The sequence below is a fragment of the Polypterus senegalus genome, chromosome 4 (genome assembly GCF_016835505.1).
Source record: "Polypterus senegalus isolate Bchr_013 chromosome 4, ASM1683550v1, whole genome shotgun sequence".
NCBI classification, from domain to species: domain Eukaryota; kingdom Metazoa; phylum Chordata; class Cladistia; order Polypteriformes; family Polypteridae; genus Polypterus; species Polypterus senegalus.
In genome coordinates this window covers 214,457,669-214,481,435 of record NC_053157.1, presented here as the reverse complement: position 1 = coordinate 214,481,435, position 23,767 = coordinate 214,457,669, and the positions used below count along the sequence as shown (strand labels likewise).

The following is a 23,767-nucleotide window of genomic DNA, read 5'->3' as shown; positions in this document are numbered from 1 at the left end:
AAATATGGTGGTGGTAGTGTGATGGTCTGGGGTTGTTTTGCTGCTTCAGGACCTGGAAGGCTTGCTGTGATAGATGGAACCATGAATTCTACTGTCTACCAAAAAATCCTGAAGGAGAATGTCCGGCCATCTGTTTGTCAGCTGAAGCTGAAGCGATCTTGGGTGCTGCAACAGGACAATGACCCAAAACACACCAGCAAATCCACCTATGAATGGCTGAAGAAAAACTAAATGAAGACTTTGGAGTGGCCTAGTCAAAGTCCTGACCTGAATCCAATTGAGATGCTATGGCATGACCTTAAAAAGGCGGTTCATGCTAGAAAACCCTCAAATAAAGCTGAATTACAACAATTCTGCAAAGATGAGTGGGACAAAATTCCTCCAGAGCGCTGTAAAAGACTCATTGCAAGTTATCACAAAACCCTTGATTGCAGTTATTGCTGCTAAGGGTGGCCAAACCAGTTATTAGGCTCAGGGGGCAATTACGTTTTCACACAGGGCCATGTAGGTTTGGATTTTTTCTCCTAAATAATAAAACCATCATTTAAAAACTGCATTTTGTGTTTACTTGTGTTATATTTGACTAATGGTTAAATGTGTTTGATGATCAGAAACATTTTGTGTGACAAACATGCAAAAGAATAAGAAATCAGGACGGGGGCAAATAGTTTTTCACACCACTGTATGAATTGAAAGCATTTTGAAAGAGTTTAGATCGGATTGGTTTACATGTTTCTAATTAACACAGTACTAGATGACAGCACATGCCACTTAAGTAATATTCATGGCCAGATTTGGCCTATAGGCTGCCTGTTGAGTATTATGCTACAGCACTGTGTGTGCACAACTTGATTCTTATAACTTAATTCTTCAGTGGGACACCACTGTTGTGTCTCCTATAGTTGCTTTCAGTTTCTATCTTCATTTATTATGCAATGTATCCAGTCAAACAATATATATATATATATATATATATATATATATATATATATATATATATATACACTGCTCAAAAGAATTAAAGGAACACTTTTTAATCAGAGTATAGCATAAAGTCAATGAAACTTATGGGATATTAATCTGGTCAGTTAAGTAGCAGAGGGGTTGTTAATCAGTTTCAGCTGCTGTGGTGTTAATGAAATTAACAACAGATGCACTAGAGGGGCAACAATGAGATGACCCCAAAACAGGAATGGTTTAACAGGTGGAGGCCACTGACATTTTCCCTCCTCATCTTTTCTGACTGTTTCTTCACTAGTTTTGCATTTGGCTACAGTCAGTGTCACTACTGGTAGCATGAGGCGATACCTGGACCCTACAGAGGTTGCACAGGTAGTCCAACTTCTCCAGGATGGCACATCAATACGTGTCATTGCCAGAAGGTTTGCTGTGTCTCCCTGCACAGTCTCAAGGGCATGGAGGAGATTCTAGGAGACAAGCAGTTACTCTAGGAGAGCTGGAGAGGGCCATAGAAGGTCCATAACCCATCAGCAGGACCAGTATCTGCTCCTTTGGGCAAGGAGGAACAGGATGAGCACTGCCAGAGCCCTACAAAATGACCTCCAGCAGGCCACTGGTGTGAATGTCTCTGACCAAACAATCAGAAACAGACTTCATGAGGGTTGCCTGAGGGCCCAAATGTCTACTGCCCTGTGCTCACTGCACAGCACCGGGGAGCTCAATTGGCATTTGCCATAGAATACCAGAATTGGCAGGTCCACCACTGGCGTCCTGTGCTTTTCACAGATGAGAGCAGGTTCACCCTGAGTATATGTGAAAGACGTGAAAGGGTCAGGAGAAGCCATGGAGAATATTATGCTGCCTGTAACATCGTTTAGCATGACTGGTTTGGTGGTGGGTCAGTGATGATCTTGGAGGCATATCCATGGAGCGACTCACAGACCTCTACAGGCTAGACAACGGCATCTTGACTGCCATTAGGTATCAGGATGAAATCCTTGGACCCATTGTCAGACCCTACGCTGGTGCAGTAGGTCCTGGTTTCCTCCTAATGCATGACAATGCCTGGCCTCATGTGGCAAGAGTATGCAGGCAGTACCTGGAGGATGAAGGAATTGAAACAATTGAATGGCCTTCACGATCCCCTGACTTAAACCCAATAGAACATCTGTGGGACATTATGTTTCGGTCCATTAGGCGCCACCAGGTTGCTCCTCAGACTGTACAACAGCTCAGGGATGCCCTCATACAGATCTGGGAGGAAATGCCACAAGACACCATCCGTCGTCTCATTAGGAGCATGCCCGGCGTTGTCAAGCATGCATACAAGCTCGTGGGGCCACACAAGATACTGAAAAGCATTTTGAGTAGCAGAAATTAAGTTTTTGAAAAATGGACTAGCCTGCCACATCTTCATTTCACTCTGATTTTAGGGTGTCTACACAATTGAGCCCTCTGTAGGCAGAAAACTTTTATTTCCATTAAAAGACTTGGCATCCTTTTGTTCCTAAGACATTGCCCTGTCGTTATTTGTATAGATATCCAACTTCATATTGAGATCTGATGTATCTAATGTGTTTCTTTAAAGTGTTCCTTTAATTTTTGTGAGCAGTGTATATATATATATATATATATATATATATATATATATATATATATATATACACACACACACACACACACACACACACACACACCTGTAGCAGCTATTTTAACTCCAAGTACTTATTTTTAACAGATGTATCTCTCTTTAGTGAGAGAATAAAAGGGTAGTCACAACATTAAAAAAAAAGATCAAAGAGCAAAATTCAGGCCTTTACACCACTAGGAGCACTTTCAGCTATATTTCTGCATAGTTGACTTATAGAATAAACAAGCCTGTTGTGTTGTTTTCCTATTGTTTTATCTAAAGTATCATCATAATCTTGTGCAGTGTAATATGTGCAGTAAATACTTAACGATTACATCAAGTGTTGTTACTGTTTGGTTTTAACTGCATTGCATCTTTAAAAAAAAAAGACAAACTCAAATTTGATTAACACTAGAATCCCTGAAGCCTACAAAAAAACTAATCCTGGCACATCTTAAATTCCTTCGCACTTCTCCATCAGCGTCTTTTGTTTTGTAAATGAGTCGATCAGCACAAGCAGCCTGCTATCCCAATACCCACGTGCCCTAAGCCCACCTTGATGGAGTTCAACACAGGCAAAAAGTTCTCCCAGCACAAGGCTTCTTATCTGCATTTGAGGTACCTGGAGTTATATAGGGTAAATAATAAAATATGTCGTTATTTGGAATACATGCATTTTATGTGTGTTTCGTGTCTACAAAGATCTGGGTAAGTGTAGGATGAAAGGAAATGCGAGGCAAGAAATTCTGGATACATACCTAAAGCAGAAACCTTTTCCATGTTATACTAATAATGACGTGAAGTGTATAATGAGTGAAGACTTTAGTCCAAATATCAAGTAAACAGGTGCACAAGTATATAACCAATGTAAAAAAAAAAAAAACAGAACATTTACGTACCCAAGCTCAAATGTCAATCGACAGAAGGTTAATACGTATTCTTGGATGGTACAGAAGTTAGAACAGCTGCCTTATAACCCGAAAGCTGCTATTATTATTATTACTATAATAAAAACATACATTTGAATTGAGTCTGTAATACCCAGTGTAAATTTCGGCTAATTGTAAAAGTTAGCACTTTTTTATTTTTTTAATTATTATTCAGTTTTATTCTGTCAGTGAAGTTCATGTGGTACAACGAACTTGCCACTGCCTCTCTGAGTTGATGCCATTTATCTCCATTCTTTTCACAAGAGCAGCAATGACCACAGCTCGTACTGTGGTTGATGCCTGCTCACAATTACTTGTTGTACCGGCAATCAAAGATACAATGCCCCATGACCGCTATCAGACTGGACAAAGTCAGAACTGTAACAACAGACAGCTTATTCACAGCACTTTTGCTGGCTAATAGACTGCTGCACCACAATGCAACTCTGCTTGGCACCATAATGTGCGACAGGAACTTCCACCTGCAGCTATAGACACTTTAATACAACTGTTGTAATGGTTCTGCCATTGTCTAGAAATGGTTTCATAAGCTTTACGACCTTAGTCTCGGACAGTCTTTCTCTCATTGGGCGACTGGCATCTTTTCCTGAATAAGGTCAAACACAGTTGTGTAGAGTGCAACAGGAGATTCTACCTGCAGCTAAAGACATTCGTGTAATGAAGTTGCATTGCATGTGTACTTTGTCAGCATGCCCGTGTGGATCAAACACAGGAAGCTTGTGACTTTACGCTGTAGGAAGATAAGTAAATAAATCAAGTTAAATAATCAATCTGGCTTTTATATAATTAACATATACATGTTGTTCATAGAAAGACCATCACAAACAGAACTTTGCACGATACCTTGACAAACTCTGCAAGATCTGCTGCTTTGTTGAAGGACACTTATGGAGCAGACTGACTTGCAGGATGACGCCCAACCTCTTGCTGCATCCAAATGGGGCCATCCTTCTTCTTTACGCTGGTGCAGCTTCGTTGTTCTTATATATGAATCGACAATTATTGGGCGGACGGCTTCTGTTCTCTTTCTCTGATGTAGAACCCTCATCCTCATCTGAGTTCAACTCTGTTACAGCACATCTTTATTCGAAAACAGCAATGTCAGATTGGAGGAAACGTGAACGTGACTGAGAGAACAAAACTGAATTAAAAAAAAAAAAAAAAACTAACATTTACAAGCACCATAAATTTACAATGGCTGTTATAGACTCAAATCAAATGTATGTTGTTATTGTACAATAGTAACAATTAGAGCAGCTCACTACTCAAATTCGTAATTCTGTAGTGCGCCCTGATTTAGTCCGGCAACCTCTTGATTATGAGTCAGCAGTTCTTTCCGCAGTGCCACCCAAAGTATTAGTGTCGTACCCTAACTTGGTTTCTTTTTCTTAGGTTATATTTTTGAATAAAATCACACTTGTTTTGTCATACATGTACCTTTTATGAAAGTGTTTATTTGATATTTGGACTTCAGTCTTCGCACATTATACACTCCATGTCAAAATTATGTCGTTAGCATTGTAATATAACATGAAGAAAATTTCTATTTTAGGTATTTGTTCAACATAGTGTCATCCACACATTGCAGCTGGGCAAGGCTCCAGTTTTCTATGTTTTTATATGGAACCATATCTAGAAACTAGACAGATACTATTTTGTATACAGTCACGTTACCAAGTATTTGACATCGATTGTTGAATGCGGTTTTCCTTTCAGACCTGTTTTTAGAAATCCATTTGTGAAGTATGACAAAAGCATATTGTTTTTTAATAACTTTTCTGAATGAGCTCTCTTAGTTCCCCCTAATGTTACATTTGAGTTAATTAAATAGTAGATGATAAGCATTCTTTTTTGTTTAGCAGCCTTATATCAACTGTTAATAAAAGGGGTACTTTGAACTCAGTGTTTTGTTTGTCATGTTCCTTCTAATGTTGGCAAAAAACTGAACTGAAGGGAATGACTTTGTGATTTCCAGTGCTATAATCTGTGATTACAGATGCCACAGTGGCATTTACATAAGTATTTTAAATATACACATTTTTATTTTAAACATCTCTAAATTGAACAAAATACCATGTTATTTTAGTGAGTGTCTGTTTAGTCTTTTTTTTCCAATTTAGTTTTTTTCCTCAATTCCATGAGTTGGTTGAAGAAGGTGATATGTCTGAAGAATGTATGCCATGTTTACTCTTCTCTTTAGTTATCTTTAGGAGTCATTCATAGTGGCATTGTGAGATGTTGTAGCCCTAGGAATTAATTTAAAATATTTAGATCTTATATTAAGCAAAAGAAGGTAGTATGATGGTAAGGAGTTGCTGCCTCATGGATTCTAATCTCCTTTCCAGTCTCTGTCTGTGTGGCGTTTACACCAACTGTCCTTGTCAGCATGTATTTTCCTCCTTCAGGTACTGGTTTTTTGAGGAGTCCCTCGTAAAACTCTGCAAGACCATCATCCATTCATCCATTATCCAACCCGCTATATCCTAACTACAGGGTCATGGGGGTCTGCTGGAGCCAATCCCAGCCAACACAGGGCGCAAGGCAGGAAACAGACCGTGGGCAGGGCGCCAGCCCACCTCAGGGCACACACACGCACTCACACACCAGGAAAAATTTAGAGTCACCAATGCACCTAACCTGCATGTCTTTGGACTGTGGGAGGAAATCCACGCAGACAGCGGAAGAACATGCAAACTCCACACACGGAGAACCCGGGAAGCGAACCCGGGTCTCGTAACTGCGAGGCAGCAGTGCTACCCACTGCGCCACCATGCTGCTTTCTGCAAGAACCTACTAAATTTTATTTTTTTACTGTTGGATGAAAGAGGCTTTGTTTTAAAAAAAACATGATTTATTTATTTTTTTTTTTTATGTCTCCATGTTTCATATTTTTGAGAAGTATTGATTTCATGAAAAAAAATTAGCTTCTGGTTTTCAAAGGCCAAAAAATATTTTGACCGCTCTATAACACACAATGCTTTGAAAATATATATGCCCCTTCCTGATTTCATCTATTTTTCCTTATACATAACTCTTAATTGTCTCTGATCTCCAAATACATTTAGTATAATACAAAATACAACTTAAAACAGTACATATTTTTAAATGATCATTTGATTTACTGAAGGAAATAAGCTCAGTACCATCAATATTACCTGTGCGAAAAGTAACTGCCTTCATAAATGTAACACTTGGCTGTGCCACCTTTTGCAGCAGCAACTGCAATCATGCACTTTTGGTCACAGGAGATCAGTTTTTGACGTCTCTATGGAGAACTTCTGGCCCACTCTTCTTTACAGAATTGTTTTCTTCAGCCACATTGGAGGCTATTTGACAATAAATTGCCCATTTAAGTCCTTGTTACAACATCTTAGTGGGTTTGAAGTCAAGATTATTATAACTAACGAAAACTAAACTCAAAACTGAAACTACTAATAAAAAGACATTTTCGTAAACTTAAAACCGAAATGAATAACTAAAATTAAATGAAACTATTAAAGTTGCTGGAAAGCCTAACTGAAATAAAATAATTTGCTAAAATAATTTTTTGTATTTGTTTTTGAATAAATATTTCTGCCGTTAGTCTTTAACCCTTGTAACTTTTGACTTTAAAGCAGAAAGTCATCCACCACGAGCCTCCTGCATATATTCATCTAGTGATTGGCAGCTGGTGATGGAGGGTGGGTGTTCACATAGCATTTGCATTGACAGAGTAAAGTGAATACGGGTGAGTAAAGCATGTGAAATAGAAAGTGAGTTATTGTGTTACAACAATGAAGCATACCAAGGTGATGATTTTGCTTTGAATGTGCTCGATAGCTTTCAAAGCTACTACTCACCGGATCTCCAGGATTCGAGAGAAGTGGTAAACATAGATAATCCCTTACAGAATTTCAGTCTGTTCATAAATTATGGCAAATTAGCTGTAATTCTGATGAACCAAATGTACAATATCTACACAGCAACTACTGCAGCACACACTAAGCCAAATTCCAGGCAGCATATGAGTCTGATATCAGTTATGATCAGCTGCATCATTTCTTTGTGCTTCTTCTATATCAAGATTTAATTCAAACGGCTAAAGTCAGAATGTGCTGGTCAAAAAAACCTTCACCGTACTGACAGAAAAATCACGAGTGAGTAACTTTTCATTTTATTTCTTGGGTTTCTGCATTTTGTTGACAATAATTCACCTGCCACTTCGCACGTGAGAAATCCTTTTTGAAAATAAAACAGCACTGAGCGAGAGACTGACAAGGTTAACATACAAGATCAGCATAATGTTGCCGACCAATCACTTTTGCTTTAAAAAGGCCGTTTAATAATGAAGCGATACAAACCTTGTAAAATTTATGAGTTGGCAGTGTCTCTACTGAACTACAAGTAGGTAGGTTGGTGAAGAGAGGCTGCCAACTGGTGAAAAACTAACCTATTAATGTGTTTTTGTATTTATTAATTTATATTTTTTTAGTTTAGATTCACAGCTCAAAATACCTGATACTATGAAAATAATTCAGTAGGAGAATTATGTTTTCAAATATTTGCTCCCGTCTTTTCAATCTTTTTCTCTCTCAAAATAGAGATGTTCCTAATGTCAGCTGGTAGAAAATAAAGCCCAGTATAAGAGATTTTTAATGTAATATTGAAGGCATTAATTATAAGCACATTAGCTTAGAGCAGAATATGTTGTGTGCTGTAGACATTTAGAGTGGGAAAAAAAACCCTTAAACTTAAGTTCACCTACATTTCACTACAACTTGGTCCATTATGAAAGATGAAACACATAAAAATGAAAAATAAATGGTTACGTTGAGCTGTGAGGACTTCAGGAGAGTACAATAAACTTACTAAATGTTAACTATCAGAATTAATTATGGTAAGTATGAAGAAATTAAATTAAAAAAACAAACATCTCCAAATAAGTCACTGGGAATGGCAGACTACACGACTGAAAGTCATGGGAACACACCAAAACTGCCTCCAACTGAAAAAGATTAAAATTAAGGCTGAAAACTTTTGAAAAAGTCATGTAATATGACAAGAACGTAAGGCAACTTACAATGTCCAGATGCATTAAAACTTTACAGATATTTTGACTTTTGAAGCACAGATAAGCTATGTCACCTGTGTCACACAGCAAACCAAAAACAGATCCAGCCTCCTTGTGGCTTAAAGTTCAGTGCCTTAGCTTCTACACCATGCTGCCTGCGAGGAGTGTTATACCTCATGTTTTCTTGAGTGTTCGTACTTTTCACCAACTTGTTGGTACTTAAAGCATTAAATCTTTCAAAGTATAAAATGTACTTTTATCTCTGGGTGTGCATGAAACATGTCCGGGTCTTACATATATATTTAGTGTGCAAACTTGTTACTTTTACTATACTGTACTGTCATTATATTGGGTGGCACAAACCTCATGTTTGCATCAGGGCACATGTGCAGCAGTTTCTTCATGGTTTGTTTTGATTTCCTGATCTTATAGTCCTTACAAGAGGATAAACTTTCAGGCTTCTCATATTTCTAACCACTTTGGAGATATTTGTTTTTTTACTTTAATTTCATTTATATTTGCCATGATTAATTGGATAGTTAACAGGTAGTAAGTTTGTTGTATTCTCCCTCTCCTCATGGTTAAATGTAACCATTTATTTTTCATTTTATGTGTTTCATCTTTCCTGTTTCTGGAATATGTTCAGGTAATAAATCTTTTTTTATAACCTCTGCTTTCCAGCTGCCCCCAAGGATTGCTTGTTAATGAATCCCCAGTATGTGTGAACTGTAGACAAAAGCCATTTTTCCTTGACACCTCCCCCAGGATAGAAGTTTTAAAAACAAATGCAAACTATCATCTATCATGACAGTAGAAAGCAGAGCTGTGTGTCGCACCAAAGCTGTAGCAGATGGGTGGCTTGCTTCTCCCAATTCCACCCCGCCTTTAGTTTTTCAGCCTCTCAGCAGGAATAGTCACAACACGGGAACATTTAAGAAGTTGCAAATTTGAAATAAATTAGATGTCACCTTCCAAAAGAAGCCCAGTTACTCTCTCAAGAATCTTTTAAGTGTGCATACAGTAAATGGGAACTTTTTTTTTTTATTTTTATTTTTGCAAACTTGTGCATCCAAGGGGACTTACAAGGTCATATAGAACACAAGAACAGGCAACTGATTGAACAGGCATGTATTAAAAATTGTAGTGGCAATGTGAAAATACGGCCTCTAAATAAACATAAAAATATACAGTATAATTAATCAAACACCTATTGACATAATAGCGTAGTGCTTTACACTATAATTGCCATTTAAATGCAACATTAAAGACACATGTACATCCTGTGTAATTATGTATAAAGAAAAAAGCTAATTATTGGCAGACATACTGAATGTAAGGAAAAATAAAAAGAATGGAAGTCCAAAAGTGGGAGAGATGATCAAGATTGATTGTCCTGATAGTGGTGTTGAACTCAATATTTAGAATGGTAAAGTAAAGCTACAGCCTGGACCTTTCTAGGGTTGTCCCTCATCCTCACGTCCAGACACTGAGATTGATTGATGGATTGATTGGTTCTGTAAGTAAATAGGGCACTATATGCAGTTGAGTATATACAATAGTGATAAATATTAATATAGTAATAGTATAACATTCAAAGTTTTTGCTTGCGTTCCAGCCCCTCGACTCACACCACCTCCGTCAGGCAGAGAGAGTGAGAGTGAGAGAGATAGAGAGAAACAAACAAACAATCAAGCACCGCGCAGGAAGCACATCTTATATTATTGAGTAGTTTTAGTTAATATGTAATACATGCTCTGATTAGGTAGCTTTTAAGCCATCCGCCAATAGCGTCCCTTGTATGAAATCAACTGGGCAAACAAACTGAGGAAGCATGCACCATAAATTAAAAGACCTATTGTCCACAGAAAGCCGCGAACCGGTGAAAAATCCATGATATATATTTAGATGTGCTTACATTTAAAATCCGCGATAGAGTGAAGCCACGAAAGTCGAAGTGCGATATAGCGAGGGATTACTGTATAGCAGAATAGTCTTACCTCTATGATATGTTCCCAATTATTAATATATGAACAAATAAAACTGGAAATAACAAAGATAATAAAAAAAATGTGATTACAATGGACATTAAAATGAAATTTATCAAAACTAAGACTTGTCATATATGTTGAGACTTGTCAAAACAAGACAAAACTTGTCATATTTAAATGTCATATAAAGAGTAACAGGGAAGTAAATAAGATGAAAAATGGTGACAAAGAATGGAAAATTATTTAATTAACCAAGTAACTGTGCAGAGATAATAATGAAGAAAATTAAGAAGGAAAATGTACCTAGAATAAAAATGATGAAGGGCATTTGAAGTTGAATGAAATGATTATAGCAAAAGAGAACAATAAAATTCTTAGTTAACTTAGAATTACCAGAGCCTATGAAAAATCTCATAGATCCGTCCCACCTTGAATCGCGTCTCACCTCTCTGTCAGCGTCTTTTGTCCTTTAAATGTGTTGATAAACAGCAAGCAGTCTGCTGTCACATCCCTGACCAGCGCACAGTTCTCTCAGCTCAAGTCTGTTTACCTGTGTGTCAGTTGCTTGGAGTTATATTGAGTGAGAAGTCAAGCAAAATGACACCTGTTATAAATACTATATCATTATTTGGAACACATGCATTTCATGTGTGTTCCGTGTCTACAATGATCTATGTACAGTAAACACATCGTTAAAACAGAAACGTTTTTCATGTTTTAGTAATTGACAAAATGTAGACATGAAGTGCATAACGTGTAAGCCTGAATTCCAAATATCAAAGAAACACTTTCACAAAAGGTACAAATATAACAGAACAAGTGCGCTTCTAATCAAGAATATAACTGCAGAAAAAGAACATGCATTAGGGTGTAACATTGACATACATTTACTATGACCGCTTCGGTGGCACAGCAGTATCAACTGTTGACTGGTAATCAAAACTTCACGGGTTCGATCGTAGAAGAGTCCTTATTGAGAAGTGAACTGCTCTTATTCTTGATAATTCAGTAATAACACCCAATGTGACAATTAAAAGAAAAAAAAAATGTTGCAGGAGTTGTAACATAACATTGATTTTTCACCTTATTCATTAATATTAAACAAAATTAAAATAATCAAGCCTGCCTGAGATGGCTTACAAAAGTTTGTGCATTTTCTTTTCCTTTTATTTTCACAGAAAACATGAGAACTAATCCAATATTATGTTCACAAATCAAAAACAGTTGTTTATCTCTCCCACATTGAAGATCAGAAATTTACTTGGTGATAAAGTGAGGTTGTAACTGAATGAAAATTCCCTGAGCATTATTATGAATGCAGCATTATTCATTAGAAGCACCCAATTTACTATATTTGTACAGTAAATAAAGCTAGAAAATTTGCTTAAAACCCAGTCCACATCCAGGACAATGTGTCATATGGCTTCCTTTAAATGGCAGCCTTTGAATATAGAAAACCCTTGTCCTTGCAAGTCAAGAAGAAACATTTTATGCTCATTCACCATTAAAAGGATCCACTGTGCACTCTGCTGGCTGTGAATTAGTGGCACATTTGCAGGGAACAGGGGGCACACCTTCTGGAAACTGAACCTAATGCAGCTTTCCAGAACATTTTACATGCAGTAGCATTCTTCTTTATGTACATGCAGCCTTGTACTATATGTGGCTCCTCTGTTTTCAGCATTTTTATTCCATTATGTAATTTAGGTATGTACAATCATATGAAAAAGTTTGGGAACCTATCTTAATTTGGATTTTTGTTTATCATTGGCTGAGCTTTCAAAGTAGCAACTTCCTTTTAATATATGACATGCCTTATGGAAACAGTAGTATTTCAGCAGTGACATTAAGTTTATTGGATTAACAGAACATATGCAATATGTATCATAGCAAAATTAGACACATTTGGGCACCCCAACAGTGATATTACATCAATACTTAGTTGAGCCTCCTTTTGCAAATATAACAGCCTCTACACGCCTCCTATAGCCTTTGATGTGTGTCTGGATTCTGGATGGAGGTGTTTTTCACCTTTTTTCCCCCATACAAAATCGCTCCAGTTCAGTGAAATTTGATGGCTGCTGAACATGGACAGCCTGCTTCAAGCCATCCCATAGATTTTCGATGATATTCAAGTCAGGGGACTGTGATGGACATTCCAGAACATTGTACTTCTCCCTCTGCCACACAGCCCCACAGCATGATGGTACCACCAAATTTGAAAGTAGGTAGCAGGTGTTTTTCTTGGAATACAGTGGTGTTCTTCCGCCATGCAAAGCGCTTTTTGTTATGACCAAATAACTCAATTTTTGTCTCATCAGTCCAAAGCACTTTGTTCCAGAATGAATCTGGCTTGTCTAAATTAGCATTTGCATACAACAAGCAACTCTGTTCGTGACATGGGGAACGTTACAGAAACATTTCTGCTGCTTTGAAGTTCCCAATGAGCACAGTGGCCTCCATCATCCGTAAGTGGAGGAAGTTCAAAACCACCAGGACTCTTCCTAGAGCTGGCCGGCCATCTAAACTGAGCGATCGGAGGAGAAGGGCCTTAGTCAGGGAGGTGACCAAAAAACTGATGGTCACTCTGTCAGAGGTACTCTGTGGAGAGAGAAGAACCTTTCAGAAGGACAACCATCTCTGCAGTAATCCACCAATCAGGCCTGTATGGTAGAGTGGCCAGACGGATGCCACTCCTTAGTAAAAGGCACATGGCAGCCTGTCTGGAGTTTGCCAAAAGGCACCTGAAGGACTCTCAGACCATGAGAAACAAAATTCTCTGGTCTGATGAGACAAAGATTGAACTCTTTGGTGTGAATGCCTGGCGTCTCGTTTAGAGGAAACCAGGCACCGCTCGTCACTAGGCCAATACCATCCCTACAGTGAAGCATGGTGGTGGCAGCATCATGCTATGGGGATGTTTTTCAGTGGCAGGAACTGGGAGACTAGTCAGGATAAAGGGAAAGATGACTGCAGCAATGTACAGAGACATCCTGGATGAAAACCTGCTCCAGAGCGCTCTTGACCTCAGACTGGGGCGACAATTCATCTTTCAGCTGGACAGCGACCTTAAACACACAGCCAAGATATCAAAGAAGTGGCTTCAGGACAACTCTGTGAATGTCCTTGAGTGGCCCAGCCAGAGCAAAGACTTGAATCCGATTGAACATCTCTGGAGAGATCTTATAATGGCTGTGCACCGAAGCTTCCCATCCTACCTGATGGGAGCTTGAGAGATGCTGCAAAGAGGAATGAGCAAAACTGGCCAAGGATAGGTGTGCCAAGCTTATGGCATCATATTCAAAAAGACTTGAGGCTGTAATTGCTGCCAAAGGTTCATCAACAAAGTATTGAGCAAAGGCTGTGAATACTTATGTACATGTGATTTCTCAGTTTTTTTATTTTTAATAAATTTGCAAAAACCTCAAGTAAAGTTTTTGCACTTTGTCATTATGGGGTGTGTGTAGAATTCTGAGGAAAAAAATGAATTTAATCCATTTTGGAATAAGGCTGTAACATAATAAAATGTGGAAAAAGTGATGCGCTTTGAATACTTTCTGGATGCACTGTAGTATAGCAATAAGAGTGCTCTTCAGTACAAATGGCAGTGGAAATAAACAGTTCCAATTTAAAAAATATCAGATTATTTAACATTTACATGTACCAAACATTCAATGACTTTGCTGTAGAATGGTCAGTAACCATACACATCTATGGCTGAAAAGTGTAGCAGAATGCATATTAACAGTAGAATCCCTGAAGCCTACGAAAAAAGTCGTAATGTCAGGCCACCTAAATTCCTATGCAACTCTTCATCAGCGCCTTTATTTTGCAAATGTGTCAATCAGCATAAGTCAAGTCAAGACGTTAAATTATCAGAGCTCAAGTTTGTTTATCTTGGTGTTAGGTGTCGGGAATTGTATAGGTTAAATAATATACTCAGCAAAAAAGAAACGTCCCTTTTTCAGGACTGTGTATTTCAAAAATAATGTTTTAAAAATCCAAATAACTTTACAGATCTTCATCGTAAAGGGTTTAAACAATGTTTTCCATGCATGTTCAATTAACCATAATCAATTAATTAACATGCACCTGTGGAATGGTCGTTAAGACCTTAACAGCTTACAGAAAGTAGGCATTTAAGGTCACAGATCTAAAAATGCAGGACACTAAAGAGACTTGTCTGCCCAAAGAAAGATGCTCAGGGTCCCGCTGCGTGAACGTGCATTAGGCATGCTGCAGGGAGGCATGAGGACTGCTGATGTGGCTAGGGCAATAAATTGCCATGTCTGCACTGTGAGACACCTAAGACAGCGCTACAGGGAGACAGGAAGGACAGCTGATCATCCTCGCAGTGGAAAACCACGTGTAACAACACCTGCACAGGATTGGTACATCTGAATATCACACCTGCGTGACAGGTGCAGGATGGCCACAACAACTGCCCGAGTCACACCAGGGACACACAATCCCTCCATCAGTGCTCAGACTGATAGGCTGAGAGAGGCTGGACTGAGGGCTTGTAGGCATGTTGTAAGGCAGGTCCTTACCAGACATCACCAGCAACAACGCCGCCTATGGGCACAAACCCACCTTTGCTGGACCAGACAGGAGTGGCAAAAAGTGCTCTTCACTGATGAGTCACGGTTTTGTCTCACCAGGGGTGATGGACGGATTCGTGTTTATCGTCGAAGGAATTGAGCACGTCTGGGACCTGTTGGATTGCAGGGTGAGGGCTAGGGCCATTCCCCCCAGAAATGTCCAGGAACTTGCAGGTGCCTTGGTGGAAGAGTGGGGTAACATCTCACAGCAAGAACTGACAAATCTGGTCCAGTCCATGAGGAGGAGATGCACTGCAGTACTTCAAGCAGCTGGTGGCCACACCAGATACTGACTGGTACTTTTGATTTTGAGCCTCCCTTCATTCAGGGACACATTGTGAAACATTTTTAGTTTATATCTTATGGTGTTGACTCTTTTAGTGTTCATACAAATATTTACACATTAAGTTTACTGAAAGTAAAAACAGTTGAAAGTCAGAGGACGTTCGTCTGCGGCAGATAGAAGGTCATTTTCGTAGGGTGGGACTGGACCGTGTGTCTGCCAGGGGGTTGCCAACCGGGATCCTGAGTTGTTTTGTCATGTAGTGGGTGTGGCAACTCACTGTACAAGTGCATGCTTCCCAACTTGACTTGCAGTAATGTTCTGATTATGCATTTGATGTAAGTTGTGTTCCTCAAAAGTCTGTGTCAGTGACATCTTTTTTTTGTCTTTATTTGCTTTGATAACTGATTTTACTAATGCTATGTTGATATCTTGCAAAATCAGCCTTATTGTTGTCCTAACTATCTTCTTGTTTTTTCTTCACAGAGTGTCCCCAAGCCTATTGCTCTGGAGCCATGCTTTGGAAACAAGGCTGCAGTTCTTTCCATATTTGTGAGGTTACCAAGGGGGTCTGGCGGTATTCCTCCACCTGGGCAGTCAGGTAGTGTTTTAATTTATAAGATTTATATTTATATCTGTACCAGATGCTTTTATCCAAAGCAACTTACAAAAGAGGTAAAACGATTTAAGTAACATTAGGCTAGGGCCTTTTTGTTCAGCAGATGTAATAGGGCTGTTAACAAAAGTTGATTGCCACAAGTGAAAAGATGTAATAACTCATACATTTACAAACCTAGATTACAATTAATAAAGCAATTAAACTTAAACAAATTAACCAGGAATATAAAGTAGTATGGAGCAGAGGTCTTTTTTTTTTTTCCTCCATCAATTCGACAGACATTCACAGAACAGAAGGGTCTTCAGTCTCTCCTTAAATACATTGAGGGAGCCAGCAGTATGGATAGAGGTGGGCAGCCAGCCCGTTCCACCAACTAGGACCGACACAGGAAATAAGTCTAGATTGAGACTTGATGCCACAGAAAAGTGGAATAAGCAGATGTTGTTCCCCAGCAGACCTGAGTGTATAGCATTTCACCAGTGTCTCCATATACTCTGGTGCAAACCTACTGACTACTCAATAAGAAAGCATCAGGGATTTGAGCTTAATGCTCGCTGCTACAGGAAGCCAGTGTAGTGACCTGAAGAGAGGAGTGACATGTGCCCGTGTTGGATGGTTAAAAACAACATGGGCTGCTGTGAATATTCTGGGTTTGATAACACATGCGGGTACTCATGACAAAAGTGAGTTGCAGTAGTCCAGATGCAACAAGACCAAAGCCTGGACCAGACGTTGCCGAATAGTGTCAGTGTTTTGTTAAATTATGCAGTCATATGAAAAAGTTTGGGAACCCCTCTTAATTATAATATTTCATAAGCATCATAACAAAATTGACAGGTGCATACATTTTGGCACCCCAACAGAAATATTACATCAATACTTAGTTGAGCCTCCTTTTGCAATTATAACAGCCTCTAGATGACTCCTATAGCCTTTGATGAGATTCTGGATGGCGGTATTTTTGACCATTCTTCCATACAAAATCTCTCCAGTTCAGTTAAATTTGATGGCTGCCGAGCATGGACAGCCTGCTTCAAATCGTCCCATAGATTTTCGATGATATTCAAGTCAGAGGACTGTGACAGCCATTCCAGAACATTGTACTTCTCCCTCTGAATGCCTTTGTAGATTTCCTTTGTAGATTTCGAACTGTGTTTTGGGTCATTGTCTTGTTGGAATATCCAACCCCTGCATAACTTCAACTTTGTGACTGATTCTTGAACATTATCCTGAAGAATTTGTTGATGTTGGGTTGAATTCATCCGACCCTCGATTTTAACAAGGCCCCCCTGTCCCTGAACTAGCCACACAGCCCCACAGCATGATGGAACCTCCACCAAATTTGACAGTAGGTAGCAGCCATTTTTCTTGGAATGCGGTGTTGTTCTTCCGCTATGCAAAGCGCTTTTTGTTATAACCAAATAACTTCATTTTTGTCTCATCAGTCCAAAGCACTTTGTTCCAGAATGAATCTGGCTTGTCTAAATGAGCATTTGCATACAACAAGCAATTCTGTTTGTGGTGTGAGTGCAGAATGGGCTTCTTTCTCATCACCCTGCCATACAGGTGTTCTTTTGGCAAATTGCGCTGAATTGTAGAACGATATACAGATACACCATCTGCAGCAAGATGTTCTTGCAGGTCTTTGGAGGTGATCTGTGGGTTGTCTGTAACCATTTTCACAATCCTGCGCATATGCCACTCCTGTATTTTTCTTGGCCTGCCAGACCTGCTGGGCTCAACAGCAACTGTGCCTGTGGCCTTCCATTTCCTGATTACATTCCTTACAGTTGAAACTGACAGTTCAAACCTCTGAGGCAGCTTTTTGTAGCCTTCCCCTAAACCAGCATACTAAACAATCTTTGTTTTCAGATCTTTTGAGAGTTGCTTTGAGGATCCCATGCTGTCACTCTTCAGAGGAGAGGCAAAGGGAAGCACAACTTGCAGTTGACCACCTTAAATACCTTTTCTCATGATTGGAGACACCTGTCTATGACGTTCAAGGCCTAACGAGCTAATCCAACCAATTTGGTGTTACAAGTAATCAGTATTGAGCAGTGACAGGCATTCAGATCAGCAAAATTACAAGGGGACCCACATTTTTGCACAGCCAGTTTTTCACATTTGATTTAATTTCATACAACTAAATACTGCTTCACTGAAAATCTTTGTTCAGAAAACACCCCAGTACTCAGATATTCCTAGGAAATGAAAGACATACCTCTGTTATATTTTTTGTTGAAAGTAGAGTAAATTATTATGCAGGCTGAGAGGGGTTCCCAAAATTTTTCATATGACTGTAGCTAATGGCAATTGGCTCATGTAAAACCAAAATAAGTGAGTGATTTGATTTTTTTTTTTGTGTCGGCAACAACAGCAATATCAAGTATGCATTTTGTTTTAAAGAGTTTGACATGTATTTATATATTGATGTTCCCATTTATTAATGGCCATGGTAAATTCTGAAATAGAAAAAAAATATTTCAAATGTCACTGTGGTGTCCTTTAGTTTTTCATCTGCATTCACAGATCGTAATCCATGCTTTGTTTCCATTGTTCAGTAGCATTAATTGCTCCTCGGTTTTGACCGTGTGTGGCGTGTTTGCTTAGAAAATGATCATCCCCTAATTTGATAGCAAGGAGGCAGGGTGGGCTGGCAAGGGCACTTTGATATAAGCCTCCAGGAAGAAACAGCAGACTGGTGTGCAGCTCTGTGTTAGCCCCAGCTTTCAGATGTCCTTCATTTCTGGTGTTCCTGATTGATTGGATGGTCTTCAGTGTGAAACGAAACATCCCTGGAGCACAAACGTGTTACCACAGTGTCAGGCTGAGTTTATGCTTGACTTGAGCTCGCCATGCCAGTCAGAGACCAACCTTAACACTTTTACCCCTTCTCTCGTGAGCTCTAAAGATTGTAGTTATAATCTTGTGAAATGCTTTTAGTAGGCAAAAATATTTAGCAGAGACCTGATGAGTCCTCCTTGTCAATAAACTGTTCCGGTTTTCATTGTCCTCGTGTCCTCATTTGCCAGTAGCAACACACTACTTCTTTTTCTTTATTTTATTTATTCCTTTTTTAAACAGGTCTCGCTGTTGCCAGTGCCTTGGTGGACGTTTCTCAACAAATGCCTATAGCATACAAAGATAAATCTGGAGTGGTAAGAAATCGAAAACACCAACCACCGGCACAGCCGGGAACCTGCATTTGACCTTTGACTTGACCCCAGCTAGACTCTGAGCTTTGAACAAGGAGATGGGGCCAAAGATGGGACTGAGCTTTGATTTCTTTTGCTCAAGGGACAGGACATAATTCTCTTCTTTAGGAATTGCAGCAACTAATAAGTTATTGGCTGGATGAACTGATGATTTGATGTCCAGTAATAAAAGAAATGAAGACAAAAAACAAAAAAAGAAACTCTCTGCTATCATTGTACAAAAAGACACGTGGAAAAGAACTCTGCCCTCACTTCTCATTCTACACTTCTGGAATCCAGAAAAAAGACAACTGTTGGGAAACCAACTCAAAATTGTTTTACTTTTACCGTCATCTGTTGTTTTTTTTTGTTTTGTTTTGTTTTTTTTATTTATTTATTATAAGTAAACCGTGTCTAGTCATGTTTAACAGAACACTAACTGTATGCATGCACTGTGCCCTTAGGCTTTCAAGCGGCTATGAGAACATTTTTGCGTTCCTAAAGCATCGCCTGAATGTTGACAAGGTCTGCTGCTTACTCCTCGGATTTATGAAGTCAGGCAGTAGTTTGTTTAAAGACCCTTTGCATCCGTTTATCCAATAAATTTAACAACCTGTTAAAAAAATAAATAAATCACTCCGAACAATAATGGCATTTAGGAAGATAACTAGATGGTGTCAGGTGTCACGTTTTATCATTCCAGCATGCAATCATCTTGGCCTTTTTTCCTTCCACTCTGTTTATTTTTATGAATGGCATTGTTTTTGTTTGCTACGGCCTAAGTTGTACCAGGCAGCTACACATGTATACTGTTGTTTATTAGGGGAGCTGACCACGTTCTAAAGCTGAATTCATGGGAAACCTCTTCAGCAGGGTTTCCTTAGTTGTGCAGAAGCAATTCTAGATGGAAAAGCAATTTGGAGCTGCTTGAATGGCTACAGTCCAAATTTAAGATACAATCTAATGTACTGTATTTGTCCCACATTGAGGCTCTCATAAATCGTACTGTGATAAATCTCCTTGTTAAACCAAGATGCGTTTGGACTGGAGAGAGTGACGTGCCAGACCCCCATGTCATAGCCAAGTGCTCATTGTCCAGGTGTCTTCACCCACTCCTGCAGACCTGTACCCACCAGGCATTTGTGAAACGACTCCTGCATCTTCACTGCTGGGCCTCATTATTTAGTTTTGTTATTCTGTAGACTGTTCCATTAAATTAAAGAAAGAATAAAAGTCTTTCTTGAAAGAATAATTTGTATAAGCCGCACAGAGAGCAATATAGATTTTTTTCTGTTTTGAGGGATACAGGGAGATGAAGTACCCGTATGCAGTAAGTGATGGCGTTCGTCAAGCAAATGGGCGGTCAGTCTGAATCGAACAGTCGGGGAGTGCTCCTCATGACAGATTTATGTGCATGGCATGCTGCCCGCTCGGTGAGTCCCAAACTGGCATCTCTGTCACTAATTAGTTGATGAGTGATATTTGAAGTAGCGCAGCTTTCTAATTGTTTTTTTTTTTGTTTGTTTTTTTTTAACTTGAAAATGGAAAATCACTGCTTGTTGGATTAATTAATTGTACATGCAGGATAATTTTGTTTTTATTCCAATTTTTGTTTCTCAATTTTCATCACTTTTTTTATTATAAAGAAATTTGGTGATAATTTATAAGTCTTAATTTATTATCATTTTGTAACACTATAAGAATAGTATGTGTTTTGGCCAGTTTGTTGTACTCTGAACTGCCAGCCGTGCTCTTTATTTCCTTACAGAATGGTTCAGCGGTCAAGCATCTGCTGTTCATTACGTAATTGTTCTCAAAGTGCAGTTCCTTAAGAAATTGTTTGGAGATATTTCTCTTTAGAGCTGTCCGGGGAACTCTTCAATATAGCATCTCAGCAGAGGAGTAAATGCGTCGCCACTCCGGTTCTTGGTCCTTACTGAGACTTGTGACGTGGTGAGTGGGAGCTGCTCTGGAACTGTGGGTGAATGTCCAGCCCCCATGGTCCTTAGGGTGATGAGCTTCATTTGCACTGAAACAGAAGGAAATCTCTTGCCAGTCGTCCTGTTCGTCGCCTTCTCATGAGTGTGTTGAGAAATCACTTTAATGGTTTAATGTTACCGACTATTAAATTGACATCACAATTTAGAGGTCAGAAGCTGCCTTTAATAAAATGGTGACCATCTAATATTTCAAGGAAAATTACAACTATAAATTGTAATTGTTAGGAAAATATAAACTATAGAGAGAGAGAGAGATTTTTAAAATGCTTCCAGAAGTTTATTATAGTAATAAGAGGCTGGCCTCCTATTTGCACACACATTTTTTTTTTCTAAACCAAGGCAAATAGAAAGAAACAAATATATTTGTCAAACGAGTGAGCCCTTGGGCCCTGGAAGCCTGAGAAATGAGCATTTCTAGAGGCGGAGCTTGGACACTTTGAACCAAAACGTGATTGGCTGAAAACCAGTCAAGTACTGGGACTGCCTTTAAAGATGCTGGGATCCTTTGGAGAGAAGCTGCCAACTTATACCTCCAGAGAAACACACATCCAATTCAGAGGCCGGGGTCTCGCTGTGACCCCTTCAAGCTCCTCGCCCGTATGAATGCGAAGATGTAGGTGAGCCAGTGAATCAATGTGGAGCCTTGCCTATTTAAGTCTGCAGATTTCTGTTTGTCATAGTTACTATTTACCATGTAGATATGAACATGCAGTCTGTGTACAATATGTACAATTTAGTGTTGATTGCACTTCTTTGTAAATAAACAAGAAGTATTGTAAACAAGTTCAGTACCAGGAACATTCTCATTAAAGATTATATATACTAGGAACTTACAGGAATGCACTTTTTTGGGTACATTATTAATAATACATTTTTCTATTGTAAAAAAAAATAATAACTGCTAACTTGAAGCAAAAAGTAATGTATGTTCTGATAATTTTAATTGAGACCATGTGTAACATTTGTAAATAAAGAATGACAAGTTTTGGTCTAAAAATAAAAAAAAAAAATTAAAGTACTCTTCAGACTGTTTATGTATTTAATTATTCATTTGAAGTGATATTGGGGAGGATTTGTAATCTTGTTTCCTTGAATAGTACCGATACCTCTGTGTGTGATGTAAGTTGATCTAAATTAATTACAAAAAGAAATTAAAAAGTAATTGATCACATAAGTGTCCCCCCTTCAATTCCATGTTCAGTAGGCACACCCAGGTCTGCCATGACAGCCTTGAATCAGTCTGCTCAGCTCCCTTATCAGCTTTGCCCATCTGAACATTGTGCTTTCTCCCTGTTGTTCTTTGCAAACCTGTTTAGGCTCAACAGGAGTGAAAAGCCACTTGGATTGAGGTCTGGACTCGGACTCGGCCACTCCAGGACATTAACATTATTGTTTTTAAGCCGCTCCTATGTAGATTTGGCTTTATGCTTGATGTTGCCGTCTTACTGGAAAACGAATCTCTCAATGTGCATGTTTCTTGCAGACTGCATTCATTTTACTTTTTGCCTTTGCAACCCTTCTAGAGCCTCCCCACAGCATGATGCTCCCACTGCCATGCCTCATGGTTAGGATGGTGTCTTTTTGAGTCTGTTGCTCCAAAATAAATGGTTCAGTTTTGGTTTCATCAGACCATAGAACCTCTTTCAGAGTCTCCCATGTGACTTCTAGCAAACGTTTCAGAGATGTTGTATTTTCTTTGTTTTCATTATTTTTATTTAAATACAGTTATTTAGCCTCCAGCAGAGAGTGCATGCTCCCTGGGAATATGTTCGTTAGAGATTTTACTAAACCAATATTACATCTTTCTAGAGTGTAGTAACGAAGTCTGTTCCAACCCTGCTTTAACCAGAGCCAACGAAAAAACTCGTAGATCCGGCCCACCTTAAAACTGTTCGCAACTCTCCGCCAGCGTCTTTTGTCATCTAAATGTGCCGATAAAAGCAAGCAGCCGGATATTCCAACCCCCACCGACTTAGAATGTGCACAAACTTCTCCCAGCTCATGCCTTGATTGAGATTGAAGTGGAGTTTTAGAGTGGAAATAATAGATCGTTGTTTGGAACACAAGCATTTCATGTGTGTTACATTTCTACAGTAATCTGTGTAAGCACATTGTTAAAACAGAAACTTTTTCATATTTTAGTAGTAAATGTTACAAAATGTAGGAATAAACTATAAAATGTGTAAAGCCTGAAGTCCAAAGATCAAATAAGCACTTTCGCAAAAGGTCCAAGGATGATACAACAGCTTCCGTGGCATACCGGTAAGATTTGCTGACTCGGAGGCTTGCCATGCCTCAGAGACCAGAGTTCGATTCCCCGCTGGGGAGAAAATGTTTTTTTTTAACCTTCGCCGCTCTGCCTGCCTGCCTGAACTCCCCGTCTATCTATATAGTAAGAACAGTAATTTTATTATTATGTAGCAGCTTCTCTGTCTGCCTATCATATCGTGCCTTTCCTTCCTATCTATCTATATATCTATCCCCTTAGCTGT

At 39.0% G+C, this 23,767-nt stretch overlaps 1 protein-coding gene across 1 annotated transcript in view; it reads left to right on the top strand.

The window, feature by feature from the left end:
• The window catches only part of atrn (attractin), a 295,073-nt gene extending 272,770 nt beyond the window's left edge, over positions 1–22,303 (top strand). Inside the window, exons 28-29 of the mRNA XM_039751934.1 lie at positions 15,949–16,063; positions 19,166–22,303. Of these exons, the coding sequence (XP_039607868.1) occupies positions 15,949–16,063; positions 19,166–19,290 (240 nt within the window). The 3' untranslated portion in view covers positions 19,291–22,303. The remainder of the gene's footprint in view (positions 1–15,948; positions 16,064–19,165) is intronic.
• Positions 22,304–23,767: the final 1,464 nt, after the last annotated feature.